The following is a 15350-nucleotide window of genomic DNA, read 5'->3' as shown; positions in this document are numbered from 1 at the left end:
AGTTGGGGACGAGGGCGGGACTAAAGGGCGAAGTCAGGAACGGGGGTGGGGGCCTTTCGCCTGAAGGGGGCGGTGCTCGGCTCGGCTCGGTTCCCGGCCGGACTCTAACGGTCGGATTAAAGTCCCGGCTGCGGCGCGTCTGTTTCCGTTTGTGGTCTCGTGACTTCCGGTGGGGCTCCAGCAGGGCGGGTCAGTGGTGCGCGGGGCTCGAGGGGGGAGGGGACAGCGCGGGGTGGGCGGGGCGAGGGGCCTGGAGCGGCGGCGGCGAGATGGAGAAGCTGCGCCGGGTGCTGAGCGGGCACGAGGACGAGGAGCAGGGGCTGACGGCGCAGGTACCTCGCAGGGCTTCCCGCCGGGTGCCTGAGCGCTGCCCCGGGGCCGGAAGGGGCTTGTGGCCCCGGGCGATCATTGGTTTCTCCGATGTAGCGGTGACACCTGTTGGTATTGATGCCCCTTGTTTCGACTGGGGGGCGGGCGGCGGCGGTTAGGAATCAGCCCCCTCCCGGTGCCTTCTCTGGTGAGCGGCCTGTGGAACTCACTGCCCCAGGACAGCGCCCAGAAGCCGGGCGGGCGGGCTGGCTGGCTGGCTGGCTGGCTAATGGGTCACCAGCTCCTGTGACACGGGAGCTGACCTGACCTGACCATCGGACAGGGCTCATCCCGGCCGGTATCCCATGGCTCAGAACCGGAGCAAGAAACCCCACAGCCAATATGGGAGCCTGCCCAATGGGATTAAAAAACCAGTGGGAGAACACTTCAGTCTCTCTGGTCACTTGATTACAGACCTAAAAGTTGTGATTCTTCAACAAAAAAACTTCAAAAACAGACTCCAATGAGAGACTGCTGAATTGGAATTAATTTGCATACTGGGCACCATTACATTAGGCTTGAATAAAGACTGGGAATGGATGTGTCATTATACAAAGTAAAACTATTTCCCCATGTTTAGTCTCCTTCCTCCTCCCAGTCACAGGCTCTTGTCAACTGCTGGAAATGGCCCACCTTGATTATGACTACAAAAGGTTTTGGGAGTTTTTTTCTCTCCTGCTAATAGCTCACCTTACCTGATCACTCTTGTTATGGTGTGTATGGTAACACCCATTGTTTCATGTTCTCTGTGTATATAAAATCTCCCCACTGTATTTTCCACTGAATGCATCCGATGAAGTGAGCTGTCGCTGACGAAAGCTTATGCTCAAATAAATGTGTTAGTCTTTAAGGTGCAACAAGTCCTCCTTTTTCTTTTTGTGGATACAGACTAACACGGCTGCTACTCTGAAACCTGTCACTTTTATTAGTTTGTATCCTGAAGCATGAGGGTTTAGCATCCTCTAAGGGCTAGTCTGGAAAGGGAAACAGACCGGGCTTGCTGTTTTGGAATAGGTTCCTGGGTGTATCCTTCTCTGGAGTAAAAATCATTTTATTCTGAACTAATTAGTGTATGCCCCACAATAGCTGTTCCAGGCGATTTCCTTATGTGGACAAGTCCTTGGGTTTTTAATCCTACTGAAAAAACTTTTGGATTTTTTGGTTACCCATATAAATGTCTAATTCTTTTTGACTTCTGCAAAGCTGTGAAACTTTAACAATATGTTAGGTAAATCAAGATATGTTTATTCATTTTAAACTTGCTGTCTTTCAAGCTGCGTGTGTGCGTGTGTGTGTGTGTGTGTTTCTTTCATTGTACAGCAAAGTGAGGGTAAAGAGGAGCACCCAATTTATGTTCTCTGTAACATTCGTTACATTATGCATGTCTCTTATTTTTTCTCTTACTCATTTTCTTTCTAAACTAGTCTCATTCTTTTAATTCTCTTTGTACAACAGTCTCCCTTTAAATATTTGTCATCGTCAATCTGAATCCCTTTTGTTTTTGCTGTTTCTCTGCTGGGTGTGTTACCTGAGCTACAGCATGTTATTTGAGTTGAAGGCATTCCACAAATTTATATTTTTGTAATTCTAACTTCAGTATTTTGTGTGCTGTTTATTTTGTCAGTTGTCCCAGCATACTGAGCAGAGGTTTTCATGGTACTGGTCACAATGATGCCCTGGTTTCTTTCCTGTTAATCTAGTAGTCAGCTAATTTAGAACTCAGCAATGTGTATGAGTAGTTGAGATTATTCCTATCAATCAACATTCAGTTCTGTCTAACACAATGTAATGCAATCTGTTATTCTATTGCCCATTCACCTATCTTTGTTAGATCACTCTGAAGTTTCTCACATAGGGTTAAAAAAAAATTATATCCCTTATGATTCTGTGTTGAAACCAAGCACAAATTTCTGGGGGCTAGTCAGAAACTTGTCGTGGGGAGAGATTATTCTGTAATTGTCCACTATAGGGTTGTGCCTTCCTGGGAAGCATTTGGTATTTGCCACTGTCTGAGGTGGGATACTGGACTGCATGAACCATTGGTGTGATATGGTGTTTTTGTTTGCTTTTTAATAACAAAAACCTTAAATTCAGGGGGGGAGAAAGCATATCCACCTGAGACTGTAAGTATAGGAGACTTCCTAAATCTGCAAGCCTGTGGCAACTTTTATGTGGGTTGGAAATATTTGAATAGATACTTGCATAATTCTGCCCTACTGGACAATGTAGCATTCATTATGGGGGGTGATCATAAGATGAGTGTCTGAGCATTTAATTAATTACATCATAATTGATGATGTATCTCTCCACAGAGTCAATCCGGGAGCTAGAAATGCATCACTTCTAAATATCTGACACTAAACTACAGTATAAGTGACTTGACTGTATTTTATTAGTGTAGTTTATAATATCACTTTCTTACATTTGTAATAAAGCTTTAAACCTGCCTTGCAAAATTCTACTTGCCCAGTTTCCTGAGATAAATAATATTTTGGGGGGGAGGGGAGATTTAAATGTAACATGGTAGAAGTAGGTAAGGAGGTTCTGTACCTGGACTAGTAGGATTTCTTGATTCTCTTAGGGCTTGTCTACACGAGCACTTTACAGCGCTGCAACTTTCTGCTTCGAGGTGTGAAAAAAACACCCCTCCCACCCCCCGAGAGCAGCAAGTTTCAGTGCTGTAAAGCACCAGTATAGACAGTGCACTAGTGCTGGTAGATCCGCCCCCAGTGCTGGTAGCTCCACCCCTCATGGAGGTGGTTTAATGTTGCCAGTGTAGACGAGCCCTCAATCCCCTAGTGCCACCCCTCCCACACACCTGCATCTGGCTGGTACAGCCATCAGCGAGTATATATTGGAATAATCTTATCTGAAAAGATGCTGTTTATGTCTACACTTTGAAATTGCATTCCTGCCAATTATATCAAGACAGGAGCATGGATGTTTTGGCCATGAATGGTTATATGGTGCTCGTACTTGGAATATTGCACCCTGTAGTGTATGTGCATTTGAATGTGTTGCCATACCAAACCTTAGGTCTTGTTTGCACTGGCTTTTTTCTTAATTTCTGTTACACTACCACTGGTTCAGCTCTACTGGTGGGAGCATTAGCATAGATAGGTTGCAGACACTTTTATCACCCTATTTTCTAGGCCAATTGAGCAGGTTAGGTGAGCTGGTGTAAACAGTGGTGATCTGTTACCACCACCAGCGGTTTGCACCAATATGGCCTCCTTTGAGAACTGGGATTCTTTTAAGCAGGCCCGCAATGAACTATTGCTAGTGTAGATACTGTTCACTTTTTGCTTCAGATAGCAGACATCTGCAAAGTTATTCTCATCTTGGCATCATGCTGTATACTTGTATACTTTGTCCATGCTACACTTTAACCAGCTGAAGCTAAATTCTGTTCAGACATGACTTTGGTGACTCCTATATCAGGTATTGAATAGCTTTTAAAATTGTAGTATGGATTCACATGATGTTAAAAAACCATAAGTTGTTGCATCCCTTGATAATATAGAAAGGGCCTTAGACTCACAGGCATATTTAGAAAGCCTTTCTTTAAAAACAATAAAATAAGATGTTTTTTCTAGGCGATACAGTCTGTGTAGTAGATTCAAATCTATTCTCATGTTCTAGGCTATGCCTTCTCTCAGAACATTGGAGGCCAATGTGGAAGTAAAAATCTAACCAGTAAAGCAAAAACACTAAACATTCAGATTTTTGGGTTCCATTTACCAAAGTGACAGGTTTCAGAGGAACAGCCGTGTTAGTCTGTATTCGCAAAAAGAAAAGGAGGACTTGTGGCACCTTAGAGACTAACCAATTTATTTGAGCATGAGCTGCTCAAATAAATTGGTTAGTCTCTAAGGTGCCACAAGTACTCCTTTTCTATTTACCAAAGTGTTAAGCATCACAACACCTGACATTGACTATGCTTAAAAAGTTTCCCTCTTTTATATCTCGCTACAAAAAGGCATTAAATGATAGCATGCCTAATATTTTTCTCCCATATCCCTATATTTCAAACAGTAAGAGACATGCATTAATGTAAATGAAATGTATTGTACTAGATAAGCTTTTTGAGGTAGCATACGACTGACAAATATTTAGCTGAAAACATCTGGTCTCTCTTAAGGATAGCTGGTATTTATGCAATAGATATCATATGGCGTGTTAATTTTATGTATGTCTCATTTGTCCTATTAGCCCTACTTGCCAAATTGAGAGTTATTTCCAATTGAATAATAAATCTGATGTTTTATGGTAACTGTCTGCAAAAACTAAGCAGATGAAATTGAGAGAATTCTCTTTATCAAACAAAAAATCAACCTAGGCTTTCTAAACTCTTGAAATACTAAATTACACTGTCCTGCTGCAATATTTTAGAGGTACCTGGGATGCATTTATTTAGTACTAACTGCTTGATTTTTAAAATAAAATGAAGAATGTGTAGAAAAATAAATTGCAAGTCAGTGCTATCCTAAATGCAGCAGTATGTCAGTACACCATTCAGAATACTTGTATCAAAACGAAAGTAAAACTAACACAAAGTATTGGGGGAGGGTAGAGGGGGAAGAGAGAATAAGTTGAAATAGTTCTTTATATTTGTCTTTATCAAGAGAGGAAACGGAATATATAGGGAGGCTTTTAAAAAATTCTGGAGTGTATTTAAAAGTTTATTCGTATGATCTTTAAGCAATATTTTATGGTTTATCCAGTTTTATGATCAAGCTACCATTAACTACCAGTAACAAAAACTCCATGAGTTTCCAGTACCCTTTGCTTTTTCCTTATTGAATATAGTATTTGGCGTCCTTTATTCTGCATTTTAATACTTTTTTTAATGGTGAAAAGTAAATGAGACTTCTAAAAATTTTCATTCTTACTCTAATATGGTGTTAAAACCACAGGTGAGGAAACTTATTGAAGAAAGATTAGCATGCTTCTTTATCAGACTTACAACAATGTTACCTGTGACTGTAACAGTGGTGTAAAAAATCCATTTTAAGAGTGAGAAAGGAATATAAAATGCTCTGTGTATGCTACATGGCTGAGTTAATGTTGCAGCAGAGACCTTACACTTTGAATTTCATGACTCTCTAATGTGTACATTTGATATTAAAGTTGCATTCTCTCTTTAAGGTAGAGAAGTTTTGGGGCTACTGGATTCTGGCTCCTTTTCTGACAGTGTGTTTACTGTGTTTTCAAAAACAGCTGGAATGCCTTTCTTCAGGTTTCCAAAATTAAATCAATCAGCTGTGTGCTGAAACTTACAATTTGGGCTAAAGCTTCCCAAACATAGCTGCAAACTGTCAGCTTTCACCGAAAACATGATTTACTGAATGGAAATACTGAAATAATGGCAGATGTTTCTACCAAATCTTATGAAAAATCCTTTTAAAGCTAGATCTTGCAGAGTGCTGAGCACTTTCTGGGAGCTGAGGTTGCTCAATGTTTTGCAGGAATCGGGACTTTTGTGTGTATATTTTTATCTTTGCTATTCAGAAATGAAGTGAGCTGTAGCTCACGAAAGCTTATGCTCAAATAAATTTATTGGTCTCTAAGGTGCCACAGGTACTCCTTTTCTTTTTGCGAATACAGACTAACAGGGCTGCTACTCTGAAACCAGAAAATATTTAGTGATTTTTAGCTAACTACCAGTATTTTCCTTTAAATGTTCTTTCTAGAGCCACCAGAAAATGTATATACCCATTCAGATATCTCATGTAGTTCCTTTACTCTGTTACTAACCTCTGCGTATCCATTAATTTTGGAACCTGTTTGAAATACATTTAATTTGGACTTAAATTTACTTCGCCCTTCTGAGAGGTGGGGTGAAAAATAAGCAGATGGGACATTGCCACAAAAATGTCTGGAGACGTGGTTCAGGGCACTGAGAGGACACACCCTTTAAAAAAATAACTTAAATTTTTTTGCCATGTTTACAATAGCCTGATCTTGTCCTAATGTTTTTAATTAGTGCAGAAACTAGCATGGTTATTCTTGTTTTTAATTTACATAGTGACTTCTGTAATGACTTGTTTTGGTTGTTGATATTAACAAGGATGTTAGCAGAGCTCTAGGAATAGTTCAGCTGCTTCTGCTGACCTGGTAGCGGGGTATGCAACACTTACTGGTTCTGCACAATTAAACAAATCCTCAAACAATGCCTATTTTCGTATGAACTCTTAAATTGTAACTATCCATTTAGAACTGGAAGATTTTTCTCAAATATAAACTCCATATTCTGAAGGCTGAAACATTGAGAATCCCTTCCTAGTCTTTTTTAAAAAAAAAAAAAAAGTCCCTCCACTGCTGAGATTCCCAGCCCTAAAACATCAGACCAGTTTTGTCAAGGAAATAAATAAATACAGGTTTAGAGGATACTAACTTCTCTTTTCATGAAAGACACAGCACAGTCAGTAAAATTTTAAATTAAAACTTCCTCTTCAACTAAACTTAAACTTCCTGAAGAAAATGGGAACTATGTAGTTAAAACTAAGGTGACAAAAGAAGTCATGAAATTAATCCAATCTTTGAAGAATTGAGTTAGGGGAACAATGTAACTAATTTTAAATAACTAATTTTATTGCTAAGTATAAATATTCAATTTCATCTAGTGTGAAATGCATAAGATATCTCACTGTCACAAATAGGTATAATGTCTTAAATAAGGTTTTTGCTTTTTGTACTGGAATTAAACAGGTCAGGTTTAAATAACTGCCAAACAACTCGCTTTGCTGAATAATCCCTACTCTAAAGAGGGAAAATGGTTCAAAAAGGAATAATCTGCTCACTTCCTGGCTGACTCAATTTAGTAAAGGTAGATGTGGTACTTTACCTTTCCCAGCACCTCCCAATGTACATACCATCTGGGATATTTATTACTGACATACGTAGACGTTTATTAAAGTTAGTTTGTTCTAATGAACTTCTCAGATCAGGATGTGGCTTCCTGGCAACAGGTAGGCTGATGATCCGTATCCTGTAATATTAATCATGTTGCCTGAATGTTTTGATTACCTGAAGCTGTAAAAAGTACATTACCTAGTGGGGATTGGGATGTTCCCAGAGGCCACTTTATTTGGGCAGTTCTTGATCAGAGCAGTGTTGTGTACTAAATGTAACATGTAATGAAGAAAGTACATGCATTTGGTTGGGACAGCATGTTCCATCAAAGACTTAACTAAATTATCATTAAAAGTGATTAAGTGGAAGAGTTTTTTTTTTTTTTTTAAAAACCCACTATTTAAATATTACAACCCCGAATTTGCTCACATTACCCTATGTGTTTTGCCTTGATGACTCTTTTAAAAACCGATTACATACATTTATACTTAGTGTAGAATCTTTTAAATTTTTTAAGGCATCTACATAATGCTGAAGTGCAAAAGAAACTGTTCTAACTGTAGGGCTGCTAAGTCTCCTGCACAATAAATTGTGAGGATTGCAAATAGGAGGAGAATAGTACTTCTGTGTGGTTCTGGTCACCACAGTCTAGGAAGGCTTTTATTACGGATGTTGTTAAATGCTAAATGGCATTTAAATATTAAGGCTCTTCAGAAACATTCCCTCTTTTGGATCCATATGCTTTTATTTTTTCCTTCCCTTTTCATTCTTCAGGGTGACTTATGGCTGTGAACAGTGTAGTTATAGTCCTGTTGGTCCCAGAATGTTCGGGAGACAAGGTGAGTAAGGTAATAGCTTTTATTGGACCAACTTCTGTTGGTGAGAGGGACAATCTTTTGACCCACAAAGCTTGTCTCTCTGTCCAGCAGAAGTTGGTCCAATAAAAGCTATTACCTCCCCACCTTGTCTGTCTTATGGCTGTGAAAGCAGTTTAATTAAAAGCCCTTATTTTTTTTTCACTGAGTTTTTGAAAAATATTCTTTGGGCTGACATTTTTCATGCTTGCTCTGAACACTTATATTTTTTTTTAAAGCTTTGAAGGAATCTGTTTAACACTAACCCATATACCACTAATCAGATGTTTACAAGAGTTTTCTTTGCATTTGTATAGAGTTAATCTAAAAAGTCTTTTTTTTTTTTTTAAACTTCAAATCAGGGGCTGAATTCTGATTGACAGCTGAAGCCTTTCATTCACTGGAAGAAATCACTTTTAGAAATAAGGAAGTTTTATAGAAGTGACTGAAAGGAGCATGCTGCACCACAGGTGGTATGGGGCTGACTGCTAGATGTTTAACGCTGCCCTGGAGCATAGGGTTGTAGAGAGAAATGTGTTAGTATAGGGTACCATGCTGCCAACATGCTTTGAGGAGAATGTATATGCATGAATCATAAGTATCAAGCCCTAAATCGTGAGAGTCTTTCCACACAAAAATACATAGTTCTAAGATCTCAATTACTTAATTTGAGATGTTGAATTAAGTTTTAATTCAACAAATCTCCGCTGTAGCGTTCTTCCTACGCTTCTGAAAATTCTCGCTATTAGTGAAAGCTTTGTTAAAGTGTGAAATGCACAGCTTTGTATAAATTGCAATGATTTAGTCAAAAGGTATAATTTACTGAAAGCTATATGGAAGCAGCAAGACAAGGCAAATGGAATCAGACAGTTCAATTTAGTAACATAAGAACTGATGTACTAGGTCAGTGGCTCATCAAATCGTAGAACCATAGGACTGAAAGGGACCTTGAGAGGTCATCTACTCCAGTCCCCTGCACTCATGGCAGGGCTAAGTATTATCTAGCCCATCCCTGACAGGTGTTTCTCATTTGCTCTTAAAACTGTCCAATGATGGAGATTCACCAGCCTCCCTAGGCAATTTATTCCAGTGTTTAACCACCCTGACAGTTAGGAAGTTTTTCCTAATGTCCAACCTAAACCTCCCTTGCTGCAATTTAAGCCCATTGCTTCTTGTCCTATCCTCAGAGGTTGACGAGAACAATTTTTCTCCCTCCTCCTTGTAACAACCTTTTACGTACTTGAAAACTGTTATGCCTCCCCTCAGTCTTCTTTTTCCAGACTAAACAAACCCAATTGTTTCAATCTTTCCTCATAGGTTATGTTTTCTAAACCTTTAATTTTTGCCGCTCTTCTCTGGATTCTCTCCGATTTGTTCACGTACTTCCTGAAATGTGGTGCCCAGAACTGGACACAGGACTCCAGTTGAGGTCTAATCAGCACGGAGTAAAGCGGAAGAATTACTTCTCTCGTCTTGCTTACAACAGTCCTGCTAGTACATCCCCGAAGGATGTTTGCTTTTTTTTTGCAACAGCGTTACACTGACTCATATTTAGCTTGTGGTCCACTATGACCCCCAGATCCCTTTCTGCAGTACTCCTTCCTAAGCAGTCATTTCCCATTTTGTATGTTTGCAACTGATTGTTTCTTCCTAAGTGGAGTACTTTGCATTTGTCCTTATTGAATTTTATCCTATTTACTTCAGACCATTTCTCCAGTTTGTCTAGATCATTTTGAATTTTAATCCTGTTCTCTAAAGCACTTGCAACCCCTCCCAGCTTGGTATTGTCCACAAACTTCGTAAGTGTACTGTCATTATTTAAATTGTTGATGAAGATATTGAACAGAACTGGACCCAGAACTGATCCCTGCAGGACCCCACTCATGTCCTTCCAGCATGACTGTGAGCCACTGATAACTACTCTCTGGGAACGGTTTTCCAACCAGTTTTGGACTCCTCTTATAGTAGCTCCATCTAGGTTGCATTTCCCTAGTTTATGAGAAGGTCACGCAAGATGGTATCAAAAGCTTTACTAAAGTCAAGATATACCAGGTCTACCACTTCCCCCCCATCCAAAGCCTTGTTACCCCTCAAAGAAAGCTATCAGGTTGGTTTGACATGAAGAAGAAAGTGCAAGAAATCCTATAGTAGACAATTTTGGAATAAGTTGCCCATAAGAGAAGCTTCCCCAACTCTTCTCAGTGAATGACTCACTTATGAAAGAACCGTGATTTGCTTGTTCCTTTTTCATCGTAACATTTTGGGCCCCTGGGAAGCGAAGTGGTAAAGGGCAGTATAGATAAAGATGATTAGGAGGATGTATGCTGAACAAACTTCTTTCCTTCTTGTGCTACAGTTCTGATAATCTCTTTCCAGACATGGAATATGCACTGCTAACCTTACCTGGTCCTCTACTAAGCAAAGGCTATTAATAATGCAAATATTGTAGTGTCTGGCATGATGCTATAATCAGGAGTCCAGGATGAAATCCTCAATTTTGCTTTTGTGTTAAATCGCAATCATTATAGTCACAAATTGTACCCATAATAGTGTCTTATTTTGATGTTCCTGTGTCTGTCATATCCACCTGTTTGACATGAAGGACAAATTAGATTGTAAATATTTTGACAGGGACTACTCCTCTTTTGTGTTCAGTACCTAGCATGAGGAAGATCCTAACGCCAGCAAGCAGGGAGCCTAACCTCTGCACAACTTCTGAGCTGTGCTGCTGGAGAAGGTGTGAAGTTCTGTTTACAACACCCAGAACTGTAAGTCACTGTTAGCCCCCTGCCTCAGCAAGTGGGAGCTTTGCTGCTGTTAAGTTGTGTCAGAGAGTTGACCCAAAACTGTCTGCCATGCCAGCAAGCTCTTCAAGAGTCTGCCAAACTAAACAGTAGTAACAATGAAACCCAGTGAACGCCAGTTACGGAGTTCCCCAGAGATGTCTCTGCAGTATCTAGTCCCTCTCACTGAGAGACACTCAAAAAATTAAGTTTGCTGCCTCCAGTGAGACAGTGTATATACCAGTGTGTTAAGTTAGTTGAAGACACTTCACTTTAATACACAGCACTGAGATGGTTTTGTTAAAAAACAAGAATAAGTTTATTAACAAAGAACAGAGGTTTAAGTGGTACTAAGCAAGAGAAAAAGAAATAAATGTGATTACAAACAAAACAAGTCATGCTTTCTACTGACTAAAATTTAATTTTAGCCAGTTACAATCTTTGCCTTTGCAGTTTTCTTACTCACATCAGGTTACCAGCATCTTTAGCCCTCCAGACTGGGGGAATCTTATTTTCACAGGCTCAAAGTGTGCTGTCCATGAACTGATGGATTACTAAAATCTTTTTTGCTTTTGTCTGTCAGTTAGCTTGATTGCTTGGTTTACCTTTCATTGTCCTCTGCCTGTAATCAAGCCAGTTGGACAGGTTAATCCACATTCCTTTGTCTGCCGAAGGTTGGGTTTGTGTACTGCCTCCCAGACATATTTTAAGAACATATTTCCAGTACACATGTATGTATGGGTTTTGCACAAGTTATATATCACAGTGATTTTCTGGATTAATGTGTCACCAGTTTACATAGGATACCTTACATGACATCTTTTAGATACATATTATGACAACAGTGTTTTGGGGGTAGTGAGTGTCGGGCCTAATATGAGTTACAATCTGGTGGGCCCACTGCCAGTTGGCATTGATGGCTTCGCAGGGACACAGAAGGTGACTGCCAGTGCAGTTCGTAAACCTCCTAGAGCTGCTTGTCTCCTGGTGGCTAGAGAAGTCTGCAGTTTGCACACTTAGACTTGCCAGAAGGGTAAATTGTGCAGCCATTTGCTCAGCTGCATTATTCATTCTTCTCCATTGAGAAGATTCAAATAGTGCTCTAAGTGTATAAAGTGGTAGTTCGGAGGATTCTTATGTGGATATGCTAGGTGGGAAAGGAGAATAAAGGAAAAAGCTAATAAGAAATCTGGATTGCATGCTGTTGCAAACGTTGAAGTACTGGTAATTTGGTCCAGATTTATTTCATGCAGGGTAGGAGGTATAAAAAGTGGCCCATAAATCAAACTCTTTTCTAACTTTTGACTCCTATTATTCTGCTCTGATCTGAACATGGCTGCTTATGCTGGGTCACTGGTTTTTGCCCAAGCTGCCCTCTGTATACCGCTACTTATTGTCAACCCTAAATATCCAAAAATCATGAGTCAAGTCCTTAAAAATCACTAAATTGTCTTAAATCATGAGGCTTTATATTGGGAGTGGTGGAGAAGGTCTTTATTTACCTTCTGGTTTTCAAGCCTTTAGGGTACTTTGTTCATGTTTTCAGGCTATTCTCTGAAGGGAGGGCTAAGAACTTTTTTGATTTAAAAATTAGTACTGAAATTCTCATGTAATCAGTTGCTCCAAGGAGATTAGGCTTTAAAAAAAACACCAAATATTGTGAGACTTGAAATAAAATTGCAAGAGTTGGCAACACTGTGCCTGATAGGCTTGAAGAAACTGCCCTCTCCCACACCTTTCTTGTGGCAGACTGAAAATGGCTTTCCAAAAGAAGCTGTCTGGTATCTTTAATGTGGTAATAGCACTTGCCATACCAGCACTTCATTTCTGAGCTGCAATGGAAAGGATTTAACATGTTTATGTGCACTTGTGGTTATTTGCATGAATTAATGTACCTGAACATGTGATTCAAATATATATCTTCAGCTATTTGAATGAATGCGCAGAAAATGCTTCTCATATGATTTTGTTCAGGAATATAATCTCTACATATTCTTTCATTTTTTATCTAATTCCTTTTTGCCTACGTAAGGATAAACAGTTGTATCTAATAAGGTAAGCAACATATTCTGTTATTTGCAAGGGCGGATCTTAATTGTTGAAAACAGGAGAAGAGAACTTTGATACTTCATCACTGCATTGAATCTGTAAGCAAATGTAAAACATTAAGTACCTGTATTCATCTGTTTTATTTTTAAATTGCATATTTTGACATTTTAATTAAATTAAAAAGACTTGGTATCTTTTGTGTTTATCAAATTCCCAGTGTCTTTGAAAAGTCTGAGTGGTGTATGCACCACTGTTCATTTTTAGTGGGAAGATCTATTTTATGCTCCACATTCAGGTTGTAATCCAGCAAAGTACTTAAACTTGTGATTAACATTGGGTATGACCCAATTGATTTAATTGGCATTTCTTATGTGCTCAGTACTTTGCTGGATTCAGAACCTTAGAGGCCCAATCCAACTCCTGTTAAAATCAATTGGAGTCTCTCCATTGAGTTAGTAGGAATTGGATCAAGCACTTAGGCCCCAGTCCTACAAACACTTATGCATGTGTTTTACATTATTACCATGAGTAGTACTATTAGACCTTCATTTCAATGGGATTGTTCATGGTGATACTTATATTTTGCATAAATATTTGTCAGAATCTATACCTACTAAAGGCTTGTCTACTTGGCGGGTTAGCACATGGCATGCCACAGTATGATTCTACAGTGCACTAGCTAGATGAGTGGACCCTGCTATTGTGCACTGAAAGTTCTGTAGTACTCTTAATAATATGTCAAAGCATCCTGCAATGTCCAAATGTCCAGGTAGTGTGTAGCAAGCTAGTGCACTTTAGATTCATACTATAGCTTACCATGTACTACTATCTTTGTAGACAAACCCTAAGATATCAAAATTGCCTTAAGTTCCCCTCTTCACATAAATTGACTTAATGACAAATAGTGGCTCTGCGGTGGTCTAGATGTTTACCATGGAAAAAAACTTCAGTTAAAAAAAGACATAATTTTTAAAATTTATATATTTTTTCAGGTCTGAGGTGAAATACCACTTTTATGTGTCTTCTCTGACTTAAGTGATGGAAATGTCTTAACTTTTTTCAGTAGTGTCTGCTTTGCTGAAACTCTTTCTAGGTGGTCATACCAGGTTAAATCAAATTATCTTGTTCATTCACACTGTCAGTTTTACACAATAAAGTCACTTTGCAGACAAGACCTGTTACTTTAAACAGTCCAGAACTGTTTAACTGAATAGATAAGTGGACCTGATGGTGGGTAAAATTTTCAAAAGTGCCGAGGAGCTTAAATTTCATTGAAAGTCATTGGGACTTAGGCACATAAAGTACTTCTGAATGTTTATCTTTTTTAAATGGTCTGCTTTTTAACTGCAGTAGTATATAGGTAAATCCACCTCATGTTAAATCATTTGAAATCCTAGCTGTGATCAAATGATAGATTAACACTACAAATGTGGTTTAAATCTGTGTTATGCTTACCAAAAAATAAAGTCACTGAAGAAAACTATCTCAATAACAGTTTTAATGGTTTGAGCACTTTCTACAATTGTTTGTCTTTTTTTTTTTTTTTTTTTGCCAAAGAGACTTAATTATTGTTAGAATTTGGTTTAGCTTTTTGCCTAAAAAAAGAAGTCAAGCATTCACACTAACCTGACTATGCAAAAATTAACAGGTAGGTTTTAAAAGAGATTCTTAAAGAAAATAAGTTCAATCAATAGTGGCATGAAGAGATAATATTCTGACTTCCCCATCCTTGAATCTAAACCTGTGTAAAGTAAACATGCTGTATTTTAAGGTAATAAAGATTCAAAAAGATGTGCAATTAAATTTACAGATTTACAATCTGCTGAACATTGTTCTTGAAGAATCTAGGCAGGAAATGGGTCATCCATGTAATACAGAATGTGAAATCGGTCAAGTCAAATCACTAAGTATCATAATGTCTGTTTGAAAGTATGTACAAAACTGAAAGTGAGGACATAAAATGAGAGGCAAAGTTTGAAGGTATGATTTAGCATATGCTAAATCAACTCCTTTATAGGCAACTTAGGTAAATTGGAGCTAGGACTGAGTTTGTAGACTATTTGACCATGGTGCAGTTGAGTATAAATTTAAACTCACTGACTGTGCTCAAGGCAAATTATCCTATGTTGTGCTTCTTGGTTGCCAAACTTGAAGCACTAATGGAAATGGAGATTACTGCTTGCGATGTGGCACTCCCTGATTAGTCAATGTATAGAACTCTCAGGTGCGTTTTTAGACCCTCCAGCTATAATGAACAAAATCAAGAAGAGCTGGACTTGCTATTCCGCAACATGTGGTGCTTTGAAGTCATTCTTCCCATCACTAGAGTGAATTTGAGGTTCATCCCTAACTGGTCTCTTGATACATTTTATTTGCAAAGTCTGTAACCAAGACCACCTAAACTACTTATTGCATACAGTAGTGTGTTTAAAAACAATTC

The 15350-nt window shown here is 38.8% G+C and overlaps 1 protein-coding gene across 2 annotated transcripts in view; it reads left to right on the top strand.

Moving 5' to 3' along the window:
• Positions 1-224: 224 nt before the first annotated feature.
• Positions 225-15350, top strand: part of SFT2D1 (SFT2 domain containing 1) — a 43409-nt gene continuing 28283 nt past the window's right edge. The window contains exon 1 of one of the 2 annotated variants that reach the window (XM_048844029.2): positions 225-332. In XM_048844029.2, the coding sequence (XP_048699986.1) occupies positions 270-332 (63 nt within the window). In that variant the 5' untranslated portion in view covers positions 225-269. Of the gene's footprint in view, positions 333-10733; positions 10847-15350 lie in introns of those variants that run through there. The other variant, XM_075126854.1, reaches the window with a different exon arrangement.

Source organism: Caretta caretta, chromosome 3, assembly GCF_965140235.1.
Source record: "Caretta caretta isolate rCarCar2 chromosome 3, rCarCar1.hap1, whole genome shotgun sequence".
Taxonomy (NCBI): Eukaryota; Metazoa; Chordata; order Testudines; family Cheloniidae; genus Caretta; species Caretta caretta.
This window is presented reverse-complemented; position numbering and strand designations above follow the sequence as displayed.